At 38.2% G+C, this 21,345-nt stretch overlaps 1 protein-coding gene across 1 annotated transcript in view; it reads right to left on the bottom strand.

Annotated features, from left to right (window-relative positions):
• gpat2 (glycerol-3-phosphate acyltransferase 2, mitochondrial) overlaps positions 1-16,695 on the bottom strand; it is a 73,516-nt gene extending 56,821 nt beyond the window's left edge. The window contains exons 1-4 of the mRNA XM_067393819.1: positions 16,630-16,695; positions 10,015-10,125; positions 7,114-7,187; positions 494-604 (exon numbers count right to left, since the gene is read on the bottom strand). Coding sequence (XP_067249920.1) covers positions 494-604; positions 7,114-7,187; positions 10,015-10,125; positions 16,630-16,695 — 362 coding nt within the window. The remainder of the gene's footprint in view (positions 1-493; positions 605-7,113; positions 7,188-10,014; positions 10,126-16,629) is intronic.
• Between the last annotated feature and the right edge of the window lie 4,650 nt (positions 16,696-21,345).

The raw sequence follows: 21,345 nt of genomic DNA, 5'->3' as shown, positions 1-21,345 counted from the left end.
ACTAACATTAAGTAATCTTATTTTAAAAATACACTCGTTCAAAATCTTGAGAATCAAATCTGTCAAATGTGAAAATTGAATCAGTTATTCATCAAGTATATTTGTTCGTTTATATTAAAAACATTTAATCCAAAAGGATGAAAAATGCAAATCCAAATGTTAGGCCTATTTTCTTTTTTCTTTTTTTTTCTTTTTTAAATGTTAGAAAGGTATCTCACAAAGGGAATCATTATATTTGAAATTCCCTGGAATCTAAAAGGTTGAAAACCCCTGTACTGGTCGGTATTGAAAACATGTAGGTTTTTACATCTCTGCATGCGAGCTAATGTAATGTCAGATTAAGTGGCTACCAATCTTCTATATTAACAGAGAAGAAAAACAACCGCATTAAATCTCAATGGAAGCGGGAGTGCCTCTCAATTCTCAAATGAATCCTCTCTCACTAGACGTGGCATGTCATCTAATCAGAGAAGAGTGTTCAAACGAGCCGCACCTCTCACTGCTGTGGACTCTATGCCGTCTGTCTCCAACAGGGCTGGAGTGAACTTCACGACCACAGACAAACAGCAAACAGCACACCCTCCTTACTAACCAGCCACGGTACCTGAAAACACACACACACAAACACTTCAGTCAAGTACGCTCGCTCCCTTTTACCCGATTAGCAAAATAAAAAGGAGCCCTTGTGTAAACAGATATTGTCTCACTCACCTTGGGACAATGAAAACAATCACTGACCAATCAGCAATAGGAGAATACATCATATTATCAGCATAATCAGGCTCCAAAATGTTAATTAGCTCAACCAAATAAAGGCTCTGATTTGTGTCTATTAATTCAAGACGAATTAAACGCTTCAGCAGGATTTCCAGAGCTCAGCTTCTGACACTTTCTAAAGTGAGGGGAGATTGAAAAGAAGATAAACTGGGTGCTCACTGAGTCTGTCACTGTGTGTTTTGATGCAGGAGAGCCAAATCCCATTTATTTGGCCTAATAAAGTGTTTTCTAAGAAGTTAGAAATGCTTCTTCATGAGAGCCCTCTTTCTTTTCAGAGAAACAATGACTGCATCACCATACGTCAGGATTTATCAGCAATGGTTTGAGGGGCCATTCACACAGAATGCGTTTTTGTGGTTAAAACGTGAGATGCAGTCAGTGGAATGAAAAAAACATTTTGATAGCAAAACAAACCTGTGCGTGTGTGTGCGTTTACGCGAGCACTCGTGTACCGAATACAGAATGCCACATCAAAGTTTTGAATGGAAACATGGATCAATAGATAGGTCTGTTCGATTATACCCACATTCAGAGAAAACAAACTGATTATGGATATCAAATTAACTAAATTTAACAGAAAAACACTGAAGCCATTCTCAGTTATTGTCACTCCCATACATTTATTTGTTTGATTCTTTGTTTTTAACGCCATGTCAGCAGCTATCTTCATGGTGAAAAAAGAATAAACAAGTTATACAATTAACAAGACTTTTAAGGTTAATACTACACAGAAATTCTAAAATATAATCAGGTGATTTTTTTTTTTTTTTAATACATTGGTTTAACATCTCTGAATAAAACCATTGTCTATTTACATTAAAAGCAGTTTAGGAAAATGTGGTTAATAGTCATTGTAGTTTGACAAGGAAGGCATGATAGTAGTTCCCATTCAGTCAGTCACGTTCGACATTACTTCGATACTGATGTAATGGGGTCTCGCCCAATCACCTCCAAGGATACAAAACAAGCCAATGGGAATTGGCCAGTGAGATTTACATGCAGGACCGTACCCCCGGCATCCGGGTATAAATAGGGCCGGCATACTCACCTTCATTCATACTTTTGCTTCGGAGCCGATCGGAATTTCTAAAACCAAAAGAGCAAAACAGCAATTTTAAATGCTTAAGGACAAGTTCCTTTCAATAGCAATTTGAATTGCTTTCCAGTGTTTTGTTCCGGTGGCTGCTCGTGTATCTCCAGCTGGTGGGAAAGCACGCTCAGCGGTGGGTGTGACAGCGCGCTGCCCACAGGATGGTGCTACATCCATCCCTGTGTGCTTCAGTTGGTGTGTATAACTAAAAGAGCAAGCACGGGCGATCAGCGTCTTTTTCAAGATGTCTTTTCGTCCGTGTGTTTCTGGATGCGGTCGTTTCCTGACCTCCTCTGACGGCCACGACCACGACCACCGTCTCATGTGTCTGGGTAGACCGCACGCTGAGTCAGCGCTCACTGCGAGGGCATGTCCATGTTGGTGTTGAGATCGCGACTCTCCTTCTTTAACACAGAAGTGAGGGTCCCCTCTGTCACTACCCCAGCGCCAGCAGCTGTAGCAGCCGCCGGTCCGGTTAGTGCTCTGGGAGATCTGAGGATCACAGTGGGTGCCCCATGTCACTTTCAACGCTCCGGAGGAGGATCAAATGTCAATCGCTGCATTGGGGAGTGGGCTGAATGGTTCAGAGAGCGACAACGACTCCGAGCTTCCACCCTCTGGGATGGTTGTTCAGTCGGAGGTGGACTCTGAGCTAACAGCCATATTTGCCCGGGCCGCCGCGGGCATCGGCCTCGTGTGGAACCCTCCACTGTGTCCCGAGAGCTCGCAGTTGGATGACTGGTTTCTGGGTTCGTGGCACAGCTCCCAGCCGCGTCCCGCCCCCGTGCCGTTCTTCCCGGAGGTGCATGAGGAGCTCAAGAAGACGTGGATGGAACCTCACACGGCCAGACTACGGTCTTCTGCCTCCTCCACTCTCACTACCCTCGATGGTGGAGCCGCCAAGGGGTACGTGGACATTCCGCAGGTGGAGCGTGCGATTGCGGTGCACTTGCTCTCGCGGCCAAGGCTTACTCCGCCACTGGACAGGCGGCTTCTGCCCTGCAAGCCATGGCCATCTTGCAGGTCCATCAGGCGAAAGCTCTGAAAGAGTTGCACGAGGGTAGTTCTGAGCCAGGTTTGCTGCAAGAGCTGCGCATAGAGACCGACCTCGCCCTCCAGGCGACGAAAGTCACGGCGCGCCCTGGGTCAAACGATGTCCACCCTGGTGGTCCAGGAACGGCATCTTTGGCTGGACCTGGCTGAGATGAAGGACGTCGACAAAGTTCACTTTCTCGATGCCCCCATCTCCCAGGCCGGCCTCTTCGGCGACACTGTCGTGGACTTCACTCAGCAGTTCTCGGCAGTGCAAAAGCAGACGGAGGCCATAAAGCACATCCTGCCCCGGCGTGATGATGCCACCAATCCGCAACCATTACACACTAACTAAAGTTAAAAAAGTGAAATCGCATGTAACCACCCCTTTAAGAAATTGTGTTCTTGTCCATTTTCTGTATTTTCTACAGCTCGGAGTAAAGCACAAGCTTCAGCTGTAAAGACAGAACTTTGTCCTGGGATTCGCATGCCATGACATCAATCTCCAATTATTGCTGCAGCCTATACACGATTATCTGCTTTATACCCATCTGTGAATAGAGGTCTATGGAGAGGAAAATGGTATTTTAACTTCAAAAAATTCTTCTGAAATTCATGAGAGTGTTATTGTCTTTTTGTGTTGATTCAGGGTTGATACAATATTTGGCCTTTTCAGTTCCCAGGAAGGAATAGTGTATAAAACATTTAAAAAAAAAAAAAAAAAGTCAGAGTCAAGATGACTCAGGTTCTTCAATTAAGGTTTGATCCTCCTTCCAAAAGGTCTAATATACCTCTATATTAGCTTATAATATTAACTATAACATAGATCTATATCTAGCTTCATATAAATAAAGATAATCCGAGAGAAAGACTTGTAAGAAGGTTGGTTTACTTTTGTTTGCTTTTAGTTATATTATATTATAAAGCCAGTTTCAGACATCTGCTCTGTAGTGAAGGTTCTGACTTCTGTATAAAGACTATGAGCAGGAGAGGTCCTAAAAGCTCCTAAGGCCAGATGTATCCCTTGATAGTATCCAGCATTCGTATGTAAGATTTCATTGCTGAGCCATATAAAATGCTTCCATAATATAAATTGGATCTGACTAAAAGTTCGTAATCTGACTGGATCTGACTTTTGCACTTCGTAAAAGTGCAAAACTACAGTGAAATCTGCACCCCATTTTGATTTTGCCAGTACTTTTATATCCAAAGGTTCCCTTTCTATGAATAGTTACAACATATAAACTGTTTTATATTTTATTTTATAAAATTATTTTATAAAATTTGAACCCATCTTCAATTGACCAGCCATTTAAATTATTTATGCACAATTGTACTCGCCTTTCAATAACATTCATATTTTTTTTCTTCTATAACAAATAGAAAAATCGTTATAGAAGATGTACTGACGAATTGGGATCTTGTCTGAGAGCCCTATCACCTTTGAGTGTAAACCAAACGAGCCAATGCACATCAACAAGCAAGATTGGTATTGCGAGCTCCGGCCCGCAGCGCAGGTATAAAGTTCACCGTTTTGGCTTTGAGCGGCTCAATTGTTCCTGCTCTGCAAAATATCTGAGGGTGTTAATTCTATGAGTCTGTTCTTTGGGAAGAAGCTTCTTCTACCGGTGTTGGTGTGACACGCTGCAGAGGTGTTCGCGATCTCTCAGCATTTCCTGCTGTTCATGCAGCATTGAGAAAGAGTGTGGTTGTGCCTTCAGTGAGTTATTGCTGTTTAAACCGTAGAGAAAGAGTATTGTTGCACCTTCAATGAGAGTGAGTGCACACTGCAGGCTGCACTATTTCCTATTTTGCGATGCAATTGTGTTCAAAGCCCGCTACCTCCTGGAGGGGTAATCCATGTCTCCCATCCAAGGCCTGCAAGTCCATTCTCACAGGCAAGGTTTACAGAGCTGCTGAAGAGGCTGCCTCTGCCCTGCATGCCATGGTGCTCCTTCTGGTCTGCCAGGCCAAGGCGTTTAAGGTTCTGGCTGAACCTGGCAGACATGCGGGAGGCCGACAAGTATCGGTTCCATCTCCCAGGATGGTCTTTTCGGTGATGCAGTCGAAAAGCAGACAGAGGTGATTAAACATATTCTGCCCCGGTGGCCAGCTGCTGCTTCCACCTGACCGCCGGCTGCAGTCCCTCTGCCCACTCTTCGCAGAGGGCACCACCTTGCAACCTGCTCAGCCTCAGCAGCAGCCTCCACCCAGAGCTAGCAGCCCTGAGACAGGTGACCCAGATATGGAGGGGAGAGCTCTTCAGGACATGATGACTGCATCACTCCCTGTGTACAGTGTGCGCTTCGAGGATGCAACCAATCCTTCTCACGCACCCTCTGCCCAATCGTGGAACCAGGCAAGTGTTGCAATGCACACTCAGGGCCGCTATGCCATCCGAGTCTGGTCCCTGTGTTTCAATTCGCTGCCCCACTGCAAGTACATCTGTGGTCCTGCTTGTACAGTTTCTAGGGGCCTGGCTATCACTCCCTAGCCTGTCTTGCTGACTCACCCAGACCATCAGACTCAGCTATGCGATTCAGTTCGCCTGGCATCCACCGGTCTTCAGGGACATCCAGTTCACCTCTGTGCTGGCCAGCGATGCTCCTGTCTTACAATCTTTTGATGAAGCTGAGTGGTTGCCTGTGCAATTACTGCATTTTGATGGTTTTGTACAAGTTTCTGCATGCCCTTCCTCTCCATGGTTACAACAAAAAGGAGATCGCTTTGTAAGGTCCATAACAGTTGATAAAGACTCTAAAAGAATTAAACCAATTTTATTTTTTTGGAAAAATATGCATTCAGCATCAGCATCATCATCATCTGAGTTCTGATCCAAAATTTGTCTTTTATTTTTTTGTTTGTTTATATGATTTATTTTGCCAAAATCTACCAAGGGCATGTCATGACCAGCCGCTTGGTTGGATCAGGTCCTTCCAACCTCATATCTATATAAAGTCAGAGCTTACAACATTCATCAAATACCAGGGAATCTTTCTTCACAGAGACGGGTTGCTTTTACGAAAAGCAAGGGTGCACAGAGCCAGGTTTTTGCGTGGTTTAGAGTGACAAATCGTACCTGCGTACTTTGAGGTCAAAATGCATACACACTATGCAAAATGCGTACATGTTGGCAGGTCTGCATAGTGAGTGACTAAAAGAATCTTTGTCATAGAATACACTTGCAGTGTTGGGGCCAACAAATTAGTTATGTAATCTGATTACTTTTTTTCAAATAACTAGTAAAGCAATGCACTACTTTTAAATGTAACTTTACCCATAACTGTATACTGAGTTTACAATTTAAACGTTCTAGTTTCCCTTATTTTCAAGATCTGAGGTGAATTATCTATTGTCGTTTTCAGTATGGCTATAAAGATCATTCCAAATTATATGTAAACTTACATTAAATTCTTAAACTCACATTAAATTCTACATCAGAACGCCGACACAGTATTGGCAGACGCTACAGTTGAGCAGCACGACTCATGCGTGTGATGCTGACGCAGGAGCAGGCCAATACTTAAGGTGATGATACACGTGGCAACTTTTTGAGCAATGTTGCCGTCAACGGGCAACCTGATGAGACACAGGGCAACTAATCAGGGCAACAGACAGTTGGCAGCAACTAATCAGAGAGGAGCAAATCTATTGCCAACCTAATAAAGAGTTTATTATATACACTTGTTAGGCACTTTATTTCAACTTTTCAAATATTTTCTTCATTTTAATTAAAAATGAATGCCTTTCCGATCTGATTTGTGGGAAAAGGGAGAAGAGCGAGAACTAACCCTTTAAGTAGCTTCAATGTAGTTAGCTACTTTCTGTTAATAACTTGAAGTCAAGTACTTTTTCAAAACAGTAGTTTGACTAGCTGACCTACATTAAATGAATAGCTTGTGCTTTGTAAGCTGCAGCTTAAAAGTATCCTCCCTAGTTCTGGTGTGTGCATGGACAAAAGTGTACAAAAAGGCGACCCTTTTAAAAAAAGGGTAGCGGGATTGTAGAACTGCACTCGTCTGTGGGTCTGCGATGTAAAAAAAAAAATTCTAGGGCTCTTTATTTCACGACTGAAGTACATGTGCCAGGCTTGTGAGTCAGAAACGCAAACAGTAATTACACCTGAGCAGTTTGAAGCTGGAGTTGAGAGATGCATTGTTATTTTAATGGCCCGGATGGGGAGGGCTTGAGTCGAGTGAAGGATGTGCACTTACCCGGTGTGTGTCTCGTTCACAAACGTCAGGTTCTGAAAGCCCAGAGGAGGAGTGTTACACAGCAACTTCAGACCCTGAGAGTGGCAAGAGGATATTTGATCAAACTTGATGAAAAAGCTTGCTAACCATCCTCCATCACAGTTCAGAGAGTCTGTTCTGCTGTCCTATATAGTCTGAGATAATGACACACTTTAGGGAAGCCTTTTAGTGTTCAAAATAGCACCCTATTAGTTCCACTATAAATCATAGCTTGAAAGATGTTCAAAAATTGTGCCTAAATAAAATACTTCCAAAATAAAATGTTTCTCAAAATATGGTGACATGCAAGTATCATTTATGAACTTGCATGATAGAATTAGAGTAAAACATTTAAAAATGCTAGTTCCTAGTTTTTTTGTGTTTTTTTTTTTTTGCCTCATTTTATCTGTTTAAAATAAACTTTAGTTGTAGAAAGTAGAAAAATTGTGTCTTTTAATCTCTATGAGAGTTCAACAATTCATCACCAAAAAGTATCTAGAATGGAATGGTTGTGAACATGGAATTTGGAATAATGTGTGTTTTCTTGTACTGTCATTTTAATTCTTTGCTGGCATTTAGGTCAACCATAACTAACATGATCACAGCCCTTGCAGCATCAGCGCTCTTCAAAGCTTTCAAACAAACTACTTCCGTAATAAAGACTAATTTGTAAACGTTTGTTAAAAAAGCTATCTTGTCTGTGCAACAGCATAGAAAGCACTTGAAATTAAAAAGTTACTTCCTCAACAAATTAAAACTCTTTTAGTTTATTTACAGAATTTAAGTAACCATGTACTGAAAATCTTCTTTGGGAAGGAGCGTTTGCATTCACTACTATTTACAATTTTGCTCCGGGGGGTTAATAAAAGCCTTCTAAAGTGAAGCGATGCATTTGTGTAAAAAAAATAAATAAATAATCCATATTTAACAAGAAGTTATGAAGTAAAATATCTAGCTTCTGCCAGAAGTCCACCAAGAACTGGCCTAGCGTCAGTTAAGCTTTTTCCGTAAACTGAATAGGGAAGGTGTAGGACGTAGTGTAAGCTTTTTGAACTGCGAGAACCGTTGTGCTTTCTTCTTAAGTTGAATACAGAAGATATTTTACTTCAAATATACTTCAAATTAATAATAATCTCGATAGTTTTCTTACACAAATGCATCACTTCACTTCAGAAGGCCTTTATTAACCCTCCTGGAGCAGTGTGGAGTAAGTTTATGATGGATGGAAGCACTTTCTTCAGCTCATACTCACTGGTCACGTTCACTGCCATTATAAAGCTCGGATGTGTCAGGATATTTATTAATATAACTCTGATTGTGTTCATGAGAAAGAAGAAAGTCAGATTATACACCTAGGATGGCTTGACAGGGAGTAAAGCTGTGGTAATTTTCAGTTGAACGTGAACTAATCCTTTAAGAGAAAACCGTTATTTAAAACTGTAATAATATTTCACATTATTATTAACTGTTTTTTCTGTATTTTTTAAATCACATATATGCAGTCTTCGTAAACAATAGAGTTTTTTTTAAAAAACATTAAAAATCTTTTTAAACCAAACGTTTGATCAGTAATGTATTCAAATATGGTGAGTTAAGAAGTGTTGCACAAGATTTGACATTAATAAATTGAAAATATTAAAGACTGTTTTTGCACACAGAGTTATATTAAAAAGAAGTTAAATTGTGATTTTAGATTTCCCACAATCTTGGAATTGCAACTTTTTTGCCTAGTCCTTGACTTGACTGAAAGCAACTTACACTTCATCTTAATATATGTCAGTGCCATTGTTTTGTCTCAAGATTCCCACCAGTACTGTTTTTTTTGTTTGTTTGTTTTTCTAAGGCATGTTTACAAAAGCTAATTAAATGTCCAAATTTAACTAAGACCTACTCCTGACTTCATTTATGCCCTGTCTTTGAAACCAGATTGTCTCACATTGTAACTTACCCCTGGTTTCACTAGACAAGCCTAGTCCCAGACCTAGTCCTAGTCCCAGTCTTAACTGAAAGCAAATTGCACCGACACATTTATAAAAGCTACTTAAGTGTCCTAATTAAACTAAGGTCTAATCCTGGCTAAATCTCAACCCTGTCTGTGAAACCAGGCCTTTATTTCTAATTTTAAACTTTGTTGCAAATATAAATGTATTTTTGTTTACTTCAAGACATAAACAGGCATCCATTGAAAAGAGATACATCCTGCTAATCATCTCCTTTTGCACTCTACAGAATGACAACTGTGAGTAAATAACTATTCCTTAAAGGCACTGATTGTCAGTAATTATCTCAGTAAAACTAGAGGGGGGCAAATGCAGACATCTCATAAGTACAATTATAGTTGCTGCTACATCCCTAGTTCTGTACAGATTTATTTGACAGGGCTGCTAAATAAAATCCAAGCATGCTTTTTAAATGACTTTTAATACAAACACCAGATAGCTCAAATTTGATTTATCTGGCTGGCTGGTCTGAGATTAATAGATTAGTCCAGAAGAGGTTCGATCCAATAACCCTCTGATTACTGCTCCATTAGCCTCACATCCCAGCTCTCAGCACGATGTGCCCACTGGGACCAGTGCTGCTGGAAACAAGCTTAGTCATCTGCAGTTTTCTGAAAAGCTCTTCATAGCATGTGGGGAACTATGCTCTTGAGTGTTCATTATTTTTCTCTCCACTAATCCCTTTTTTCTCGCTATTCCTACCATAAGTAACACGTTTGCTGGTGCTCTGAAATCCCTTTGATCGTACCTCATGATATGGGTTTGTGAAAGCAGTGTCTGAGGTTTTCAGGTGAGCCTAAATCTGTGTACTTCCCCATCTGCCTCTGGCTGTTTGTCCTTTTATTATGTTCAAATAATCCTTTCATCCCTCACGTTTTCTCACCAGACTCTCTGGGGTGCATTGGTGACAGCACTGTCCAACCAGCGGCCTGAACCTGCCCAGGAAAGGAGCCACGCTTTTCAACTTCCTCCTGATTTTCACACTCCATGACAGCTACCAAAAGGAGAAACACAAACAGAAATATATAAAAGGGTTTGCCAGAATACACAAAGAAAAGAAATAAACTGAGGATTTGAAACCGGCACTGAGTGTGATAAAAGTGTCAGCACTTTCCACATACTTCAAGCGGAGATAAGAAACAATGCTCTAGCCAACAGCGCGGCCCTTGTTCTCTGCGCCGGGATGCAACATGTTCCAATTTTATCGTTTCTATGATCACTTCATTTGTTTCACATTTTCCAACATCAAAGAGAGACGGATCAATGTTTGAATGCAAACAGAGGGAAGGAATATGAAATCTATTCATGAGTGGTTACTACAGCTGAGTCGCAATTGATGGAACAATTGAATCAATTTGGGCCTTTGTGACAGAGTGCCGTCCACTAAAAGATTTCCACTGAAGATGACATCAATTTAAATTGGTACTAATAATAACATTTTAGCACAGATGGATAAGAGACATGGCCGAAGACAGTAGGACTGATAAATCATCATTCAAAGCTGTCTCAACAACAGACGCCATTACAAAGTCTCTAATCATCTGTGTGGGAAATATCACTTACAGCAATCAATTATTAAATAAGACTGCATAATGGATAGGGGGCTCCAGCACCCAGGTTAATTCTTTTAATCGCCTTTTCAACTGAAAATGATCTCTGCTGGTAATGTTTCATTAGCTCGGGCTCACCAAAGTGTCTGTCTTTGGAGTGATAAAAGGAAGAGAATATAGTCTGACATTCAGAAAAATTGCATTAGGCTGTAATGTTTTTTTATTAAAAATTTACTCCAGCTCAAATTTCAGAGCAGATAAGAATCAAATGTTTTGGTTTTAAGAGTAAAAGAGAAATATTATACAAATAATAAATATACAGTATAAATCAGAAAGCAAATCATTCAAACTCACTAAATATTTAAATGACTGAATGAAAAAACAAAAGGTTGTGTTCACTGTTGGGGAATCAAATTATTCTTAAATGTGCTTTCTCAGATCAACTTTTAAAACTGCAAGGCATCACTTTTGCTGTCAGTGCAATTGAAATAGGCTGTAATGTTTTTACTAAAATCTCAAATTTCAGATTAGATAAGAATTGAATGCATTAAATGCATAAATAGCTAAATTACAATAATTATACATTAATTTAAGAAACTAATTGGCCTGAAATGTGAACAATTTTTTTTTTTTCCCCCAGATCAAACTGCAAAGTATCACTTTTGCTATCAGGGGTGTATTTCAGAAAGGAGGTTCAACAAACTCTAAGTTAAAACTTGAACTCTGAGTTGACTTACCCTGAGATGTGAAAGTCTGAGATTTCGGTTTCAGAACAGCTGAACCGAGTTAGAATCAACCTACTCAGAGTTTATTGAACCGAGTTAAAGGGTTAGTTCACCCTAAAATGAAAATTCTGTCATTTATTACTTACCCTCATGCTGTTTACCCTCTATGCGCGTGCACTACTACTTATTAATCATGGCAACAGGACCCAACAAAAAGACGACTGGATACTTCAGAGACAATACAAGTTTAATTCTTATCACTGTTATAATAATGTGAAAGTGAAAACTAGCAGAATGGTAAGTTATCAAACTACTCCATTTTTAATGAAAATCCATTTTCATTGTATCCCACATGCAGAAAAAAAACATTAACAGGATACAATAATAAGAGTGTAAATGATTATATTTGTTAGAATTAGAAATAATTTTATCATTATTAAACACTCGTTAGGCACTTTTCTTCCACTTTTAGAACATTCCTAATTTTTATTGAAAATAAATGCCTTTCTGATGTGATATGTGACAGGAAAAGGGAGAAGAGCGAACTCAAACCTGGATCAATCGTGTCACAAGTTAGTTCAATACAACTTATGCGCTACCTACACCTCCGAAGCTGGTGATTCAAGTGCGTCTTTTGTAACCTTGTGTTGGTGGGTGGAACTAGTGTAAATTTGGACTTTAGCAATAGATGCTCCGAATAATCTTGTTTTCCGTTTGCATTATTTTTATTACCACACTGGCAGATAATTTTACCTAAATAAAATGCACTTAAAAGGTGCTAAAGAGGATGTTTTGTTTTATAAATTTTTGCAATATTACTTGAAACTGTCTTTTCTAACTGATAAAAGACTATTTATTAGGTGCACTGAAAGGAATAATATTAATATACATCATCTGTGCACGAGGTAGGGCCTTAAAAACATCAGCCAATCGTTTACGTGATCATCGTGTAAACGATTGGCCCTCTGGGTTGTCAATCACCGCCATGACGTTCCTTGTGAGAGACGAGCGCGGCTGCGCGCTCCAGTAACTTTCCACACTCCACAGGCGCCGCATGCAATGTTTTTGTCAGGAGACAGGAGTAACAACTGCAGCTTATGAGTTACCTGCGGTGAGTCCGACATAATGAATCCACTAACACGATACAGCGAATGCCGGTGGTAAACACTCGTGTTCCAATACTCGTGCACGAGTTTTGGGAGGCGTTCCCACGAAAGCAGGGGGGGTTGTTCTTACGCATGCGCTCATTTCAAAAACTCAGTAACAGTCTTTGGTTTCTCAGTCGACGAAAAGATCCTCTTTAGCACCTTTAATTTAGATGCTTATGCTTTAAAAAGGGGGAGGAGACAAAAAAAAAAAAAAAAACCTGGGTTTACCAAAGAAAACCTGCTCCAGACCAGGTTAGGTCCACAGAGTAAGTTACAATGGTAACTTACCCAGAGGTTTAGTTTTGTGTTTTATTAGAACCGAAAACCCTACGTTTCCCTTTTCTGGGGTTAACAAACTCAGATTTTTCAACTAAACCCGCTTTCTGGAATATATCACAGTTCCATGTTGGTTGTAATAGTAATGAGGCAAACTTGCGAGGATTGCTCAGACTGTGACGCATTAACAAATATTTAATTTCAATAGGATTTCAAAACATTTACCAAGGTGGTTTGGCTCGTGTTTGTAGATTTTTTTATTTTTTTTTTTTCCTGCTATATGAACTGAGATTTCTCATTTGAACTAAAATTGAAATTGTGATGGCTTAGAGTGCCTATCAATTTGCAAAAGGCTGCAACTTAATTATATAAGTGTATAGTGTGATGTGCTGCAGGTTTCAGAATGATGTGAGGCACGCAAGCAGCTCATGATCCATTAAAACCGAGAATGGATTTATAACAGACAAAATGCAGCCTCTGGTGTAAAATCAGGAAAATGGTAGTGCCGTAAAAAGTCAAATACATGACATCCAATCAAATTACCTCTTCTTTTATGGCCAAAACTGACTGTATCTGCATGAGTCCATGCTGACATGCTGCATTGTCGACAATGTATACCTTTGTAAAAGTGGGTTTTTAGCACTTACTAGCATTAAAGGATTAGTTTACTTTCAGATGAAAATTACCCCAAGCTTTACTCACCCTCAAGCCATCCTAGGTGTAAATGACTTTCTTCTTTCTGATGAACACAATCAGAGTTATATTAATAAATATCCTGATGCATCCAAGCTTTATAATGGCAGTGAGCGGGACCAACGAGTACGAGCTGAAGAAAGTGCTTCCATCCACATCCATCCATCATAAATGTACTCCACACGGCTCCAGAGGGTTAATAAAGGCCTTCTGAAGCAAAGTGTTTGTGTAAAAAAAAAAAAAATCCATATTTAACAAGAAGTAAAATGTCTTGCTTCTACCAGACCACCAAGTTACGAAGAAAGTGTAAACTGGCACTGCGTCAGTAAAGTTTAAGTTGAATAGGGAAAGCGTAGGACATAACATAAGCGTTTTGAACTGCAAGAGTTTAATTAGTAAATTGAATATGGAAGGCAATCTGGCGGAAGCTAGATATTTTACTTCATAAATATGGATTTTTTTTTTTTTTTTTTTTTTTTCACAAATGTATCACTTCACTTCAGAAGGCCTTGATTAACCCCCTGGAGCTGTGTGGGGTATGTTTATAATGGATGGAGGCACTTTCTTCAACTCATACTCATTGATCCCGCTCACTGCCATTATAAAGCTTGGATGTGTCAGGATATTTATTAAAATATCTCAGAGTGAGTTACTCAGAAAGAAGAAAGTCATATACACTTAGGATGGCTTGAGGGTGAGTAAAGCTTGAACTTGCTGCAACCTACTGGCAGTTTTAGTTTAATTTTAAAAGTATCACATTTTTACAATCATTTCATATTTCTCTGTTTAATTTTTTTTTATTATTATTTAAAACATTATCACATAACATTATTTGTGCCATTGTACAGTAATTGCGTTCAAACCACCTCTGAGTACCAACAGTGCAAGGATAACTTTTGTTGATAATGGTTTAATTTAATTGAAATTATTTTGACATTTGGATTTTATAATAAAGATGGCAAATGAACTGTTTACAGTAATATCTAAAACATACATTTACAAAATATATTTCAAAATCGCCATCACCTGCTTTCAAATGAAGCGGCATTTAATAGACAGAGACGTAGATCACTGATAAGCCGTAAATCACAATATCGCGTTCAATATCAACGGCGATTCATATCGACATTGAACGCGATATTGCGTGGCTTATCAGTGATCTACGGCTCTGTCTATTAAATGCCGCTTCATTTGAAAGCAGGTGATGGCGATTTAGCGGTAATCAGGGAACCGGCTTTACTGACGAAATGCACGTGACAAAAGCATTCGATATATCGCCCAGCCCTAATATCTTGCATCAATTATATAGAGAAAAAAAAATAATATATATATATATAACGATCCCACAAAGGTTATTGATGATTGACTCCTGACAGCGTGTGTGTGTGAGCTTTTTGGCCGTGTGTGCGCATTCATTAATGGCGGCAAGAGTTACCTTACGCTTACCTGGTGCTGTGCTTTGAATCTGATTATGATAATCACCATCATTACAAACACAGATAACATTTTTCAATCTGATTCAGCAACGCTAATGAACCAATCAAAAATGGAATACATTTCAGTTCATTTTCATCAGCGTTTGAGGGGAAGCAGCTTCTGAGAAATTTATCAAAGAGCTTTTTGACTTTGTTCACACTGCATCCAATTTAAGCTTGTTTTTCAAACAATTTTGCAAGTGATGAAATCAGATTTTTTTCATTTAGACGGTCATCATCTATAGAGGTTGCCATAGTAATAAAGTAATGAGCCCATCTAAAAGCTTTTGTCATATTCAGTGTTCTTATTATTGTCAACATTAGTATAATCAAAGATATGTCACATTCTTACATTTTTCCCTTCTCTGTTCTCTATTACACAGTGCTTATAGTTGGGGACACATAATATAGTATTCAGCAATATTACTGATTTGACTGTACTGACACTATTGGATGACATCACTGTCTTCAACTTATTCCATATTTGATTATCTTTACACAGTTATTGAACAGAACTGAATCTGACAATGACTCTTTTCTTTTTAAAGTTGCTTTACAGCAGAATTGAATTCTGTTAGCACCAGTGCCCATTATCTTCCTGTTTATCACCTGTTTAAAGCTGCTTTAAAACAATCTGTATATTTTAAAGTGCAATATAAATAGAGGTGACTTGACAGTAGCTCATTATTTTGTGTTATAGATCCAACCTGCCTTAGAATAAAGGATTACTAGTTGATCAAGACCCGACCAAGTACCCTCAAGTGGACTGAATCATAGATAATCTACATATCAGCACTGTTCTGGTTGAACTCAAAGTGAGCAGCTCTTCAGGGGTAAACCAACACTGCCAACAACAGCTGGGAGAAGATGGGATGGCGTTTAGACTAATCGTCTGCAGCTGGTCTGGGTTATGAATTCAATTATCTTCTAGAAAGTAGGTGGATTTGGAGATGGGAGGGATGAGTGAAAAAACTTTATGGTTTATAGATATTATGGCTTCTTTGTTGAGTATACTGTACACTGACCAGGCAATATAAACACTGGATACATTAAATTGACCAAAAGTGACAGTAAATACATTTATAACGTTACAAAAGATTCTCATTTCAAATAAATGCTTTTGAATTTTACATTAATCAAAGAATCCTTAAAAAAAGATCACCCTCAAGTTGTTCTAAACCTGTATGAATTTCTTTCTTCTGTTAAAGAATGTCGGTAACCACATTAAACGTTTTTTTTTTTCTTTTTTCCCATACTATAGAATTAATTGGGCACAGCAACTGACATTCTTCAAAATATCTTCTGTATGATTTTTCTTCTTCTGCTGAACACAAAAGGTTTAGAACAACTTGAGGGTGAGTAAAAGATGACAATTTTCATTTTTGGGTGAACTGTCCCTTTAAGTTGCCACTGCATGGGAGACAATACATTAATGGCATTGTGTGGAAAAAAAAAAAGATTTCCAAAGAGATTAGAAGTACACAGATTCAGCTGAATGTAAGGAACTGCCCAGATAAAGTAACTTTTAACTTCCCCCTTAGCCTTAAGTTAATTTAATCTAAATGTTCTGCAATCTTATAACATACAGTACTTATAACCCCATATATAACATATGAAATGATAAGTCTTACCGCAGGGCGTTTGGGCTGGAAAGAAACGACAGTTTCACTGGAAGGATTTTTGCTGACTGGGTCCATGATTCTTCGAACCAAAACTTACCATCAGAAGAAATCCTGAAAAAAATAAATAAAATAATAATAATAATAATAATAATAATAATAATAATAATAATAAATATATTATATATATATATATATATATATATATATATATATATATATATATATATATATATATATATATATATATATATATATATATATATATTATATATATATTAAATATTAAAAATAATAAATCATTAAAAATGCATACTGTTTTATCAAGAGGTGAGTTTCAGTAGCTCTGACACTTCAAGTTAAACAGAAACAAAGACACACCTGACACAACCAGTGGGAAGAGGCAATGCACATCTTTAAATGAGAAAGAAAAAAATGCAAAAGACCATACTCCTACTTTTATATATATGAGTGTTTTTTGTCCTTTTAAAAGGGATAGTTCACCTAAAAATGAAAATTATCCCATGATTTACTCCCTTAAGCCATCCTAGGTGTATATGACTATCTTCATTCAGACGAACACAATCAGAGTTAGTTAAAAAGTCCTCCAAGGTTTATAATGGTTGTGAAAGGCCCAGATTTTGAAGACAAAAAAAAAATTTAAAAAAAATGCATACATCCATAAAAAAAAAAAAAATGAATGACTCCAGGGGGTTAATAAAGGCCTTCTGAAGCGAATCGATATGTTTGTGTAAGACAAGTATTCTTATTTAAAATTTTATAAAGTAAAATAACGAGCTTCGGGCACAACAGCCATATGCATTTGATGTACTCATTCTACACAATGACATGACCTACTAAGCGTTAAAGCGTAGGATATAGTGTAGTGCGCTATGTCACGTTGCGGAAGTTAATGTTTTCTGGACGTACATCGAACGTGTATGGTTGTCTTGCCGGAAGCCTGTTATTTTACTTTATAATTAGTTTAAGGTGCAATATGTACGATTTCTGTCCACTAGAGGTCGCTAGAGGCCTATTCAAAGCAAAGGCGTAGCTTGATGGCGGCAAGTTTGAGCGCGGAATCTTGGGACGTGTGGTCTCCACCTCAACGGACGGTGCAAAGGAATAGGGATAGGACTCGGGAAGAAATCATGTTCATGGATGTGATTATTAACCTTACTGTAGTATGAAGCAGAGCAGGACCGAGTGTTGTGGGAGCTGAACGTGGCCGCTGGAGCGATCGCAAAACACACGCCTCACGAGCAGCAGAACTTTTATTATGACACCGGCACCACTTCTGCTTTTCGGTCATGAGTATGAGGTAACACAGCACTGTTTATCATATTATATACATTTGAGAGTGTTGAAAATGATGTTATAACATTACTCTGTGTGTTCGCTCAGCGGCTGCTGTGAGACACTTGTTTGAGAGACACTGCAGTTAGCGAGATCGCTTTTAAAAATATCATATTAAATGCTGGATGGCTTGTGTTGATAAATGGCATTCATTTTAAAACGTTTTGTATGATGGAGAAAATTCTGTATTACTTACTAAAAATAAAGCTGCATCTGATTATGCTATGTTAGCAACTTGACAAAATAGCGTTTTTCTCTGAGGCATGGTAAAGCATGATACTCGAAAAAAAATAAAAAATAAATAAAAAAATGTAAAAAAAGAAAATTAGATTTAAACAATAAGACTAAACATGTTGAGCTATATAACAACAATTAGTTTTCTGTCTATAAATATATATCAAAACAGTTTTTTCCTTGTCTATTAAAATGTGTCATATATTAAAGCGTCTTTGGTGTTTCAATGGTTTCTACAAAATAAAACCGGAAACCGAGGGTTACGCAGGTATGACGCCATTGACAGGCGACTCCTCACGTGTCCCGGAGCCTTGGTTAAAATTTTCTCACGATTTACAAATAGTTAGAAACATATGGGATATTTTAAGTACTCAAGTGAACAAAATATATAATACTGGCCTAGTGATTTTTGGATATTTTACTGCAAAAATCGTACATATTGCACCTTTAAATAAGTATATTTGTCTTACACAAACGCATCGATTCACTTCAGAAAGCCTTTATTAACCCCCTGGAGCTGTATGGATTCATTTTTTTATAGATGGGTGCATTTTTTTGTCTTCAAAATCTGGGCAGCCATTCGCAACCATTATAAACCTTGAAGGAAGTCATATACACCTATGGCTTGAGGGTGAGTGGAATAATTGGAATAATTTTTTGGGGTGAACTATCCCTTTAAAGCTTAGTAGCTGTGGTCACTATATAAGAGCTTTGTGAAATGTCCTATGGGTTTGGCATAGCATATGGGTTTGGATTGTTTGGAGTAAATAATGATAACTTTCACTACGGGATGACCTCTGTTACTGTATCTGAAAAAGTTCTGCTGACTGAAAAATGACCAAACATAAAACACAACAGGAAACTTAATATTTAATTCATAGGGAATACAAATTTCTTTTTTAATTTACGTAGCAGCATTTATTTTAATAAAAACTATCCTTCAAGAAAATTAAGGGAACACACGTTGGAAGTTTTCAACTCTGCATCTTCATTAATATTGAAATCCAATGAGCTTCCTCTCTCTAATAATAACAAAACAAGCATAAACAAGACCAGGCCTAAAATCTCATTCTCCCAGGACCCTCAAAAACTTCAATATCCCTATCTCTCTCCAAAGTGGAGTGTGTCCTGGCAGAATATTCTGGCCTGCTCGCTGTTCATCAACCCTTGCCCCTGTAGCTACAATTATTTCATGTCCAACCTTCTCGATATCTGTAGTAAGTCCTGTTTCATTTCTCACTCGTTTTCTCCACATCCGCCTCTGCATTACAGTAATGGACGCAACTATGCTGGTTTAATTTTGTGCATTGTTGCATTACGAAACATGTCAGAAAGCATAACTCAAAACACGGAGTGCTATAAGCATTAGCGTAATCTGTATTTATGGTCAGTTTCTGTGAAACATTAAAACACTTTGTTTTGCTTTGTTTTTTTGGCTATACATTGGAATTCAAAAGGTCACCAAAAGAGTTTCTTCAAACCATTGTTCAAAATACCTTCTGGAATGACATGAAGGTGAGTAAATGATGACAGAATCTTCAATTCTGGGTGAACTATCCTTTTAAAGTCAATGTTTATAGCTAGCCACCTAAATAATAACAAATCCACTTTAATGGCACAGACATTTGAAGCCAACCATCACCCCACTGAGTACTAAAGTTTGTTTCCGCCACAGCAACAGAAGAGTGCAATTTATGTTCAAGGGACCTGGCATCTGCATACTATGTTTCTGGCCTTGTTTCTTTCTCATTATTTAATTTTCATTAAAAACCAACCTAAGGGAGGAACAACACTGCCAGAGTACCTTCAGTTGTGTTTTTCACATTCCATTGAATTATTAGCACTCATTTCACTACTAATGAGCACTTTGTATGCAGCAGAAATACATTTACTAAGTACTTTTGTTTCATGAAACAATGTATGCGGTGTATTCTAGATCATTTTGTGGAGAATGTGCAGACTATATGAATATGTCTGTCACTATTTATCTGTTAACACTTAGGTGTAGGCATTTCTCAATACCAAGTTCACCAAGCTTGCATTTGCATCTTTGCTAAATGTGAACTCTGAATCGGAACAGTACTTGGACAGCGAATGATGGGGGTTTCGTACGTATAATACGCCATAAAGTGCGTATCATATGCACGCGAAAAACTGCGTACCATATATATTCTACGAGATTACACTCGTACTATTCATACGCGTTTTCGTGTGATCGGGCTTCAACCTATAAAAATTTTCGTTAATCTTCCGAACACAAATGAATATATTTTTTTATGAAACCTGACCGATTTCTGGCACTTTATTTAAAGTCAGTTTCCCTAAAGCTTAAAAGATCCGGTCTAATCCGATGATGAACAGATTTATAGCGCACATACTGCAGTAAACAACATGGAACTTCATAACAACTTGAGAGTGAGTAAATGGAATTAAATTTTTGGCTTAACTAACTCGTTAAAGTTTGGAAATAGTCATTTTGACATGCTTTCCAATTATAACCGTGCTTATTTGTACTGATCATCTGAAGCTCATACGTGCTGAAGCTGCTCTCCTCAAAGTGAAAGCGCAAACATTATTTTAATCACCATTTAGGTGTAGTAGTATGATAATCAAAAGTGTTTTAGATGGATTATTCTTACCATGTAATTGCATTAATAGAGGGGGAGACAGGAAATATTGAGCACACGCTGTGTAGAGATCCAACGAATGTCTGCACTGAAAGCGTGAATGTATTGCGTGAGGAAAAAAATCAATGTTTACAGAGTTTCAGAGGCAGTACTACTACATTAAACTACTATATATAGCTAGCTAATGTTGAATATAATGTATAATAATGCAATGGGGGAATATTTGTAGGTCCTGACAATGTCAAATGTCCAGTGAAAAGGGGCCTACATTATTTATATGTAGTCAGTGAGAGAGTGCAAACATGTGGGTCTAGAATAGTGTATTTTCAGCTTCGGAATAATGAATATCTTTGTTCTGGTAATGCCCAGTGCATTGGGGACCAGGACCAAGTTCAAGTTTACCACCCCGAGTGCATACCAAATGTAGCATTTTGATCAGCAGTTAACTTTTTACAGTGTGTTTCATAAGTAAAAATAATAATAAAGAAAACTCTTCTTTATGCTGGCTTAA

Source organism: Chanodichthys erythropterus, chromosome 9, assembly GCF_024489055.1.
Source record: "Chanodichthys erythropterus isolate Z2021 chromosome 9, ASM2448905v1, whole genome shotgun sequence".
Classification (NCBI taxonomy): Eukaryota; Metazoa; Chordata; class Actinopteri; order Cypriniformes; family Xenocyprididae; genus Chanodichthys; species Chanodichthys erythropterus.
This window is presented reverse-complemented; position numbering and strand designations above follow the sequence as displayed.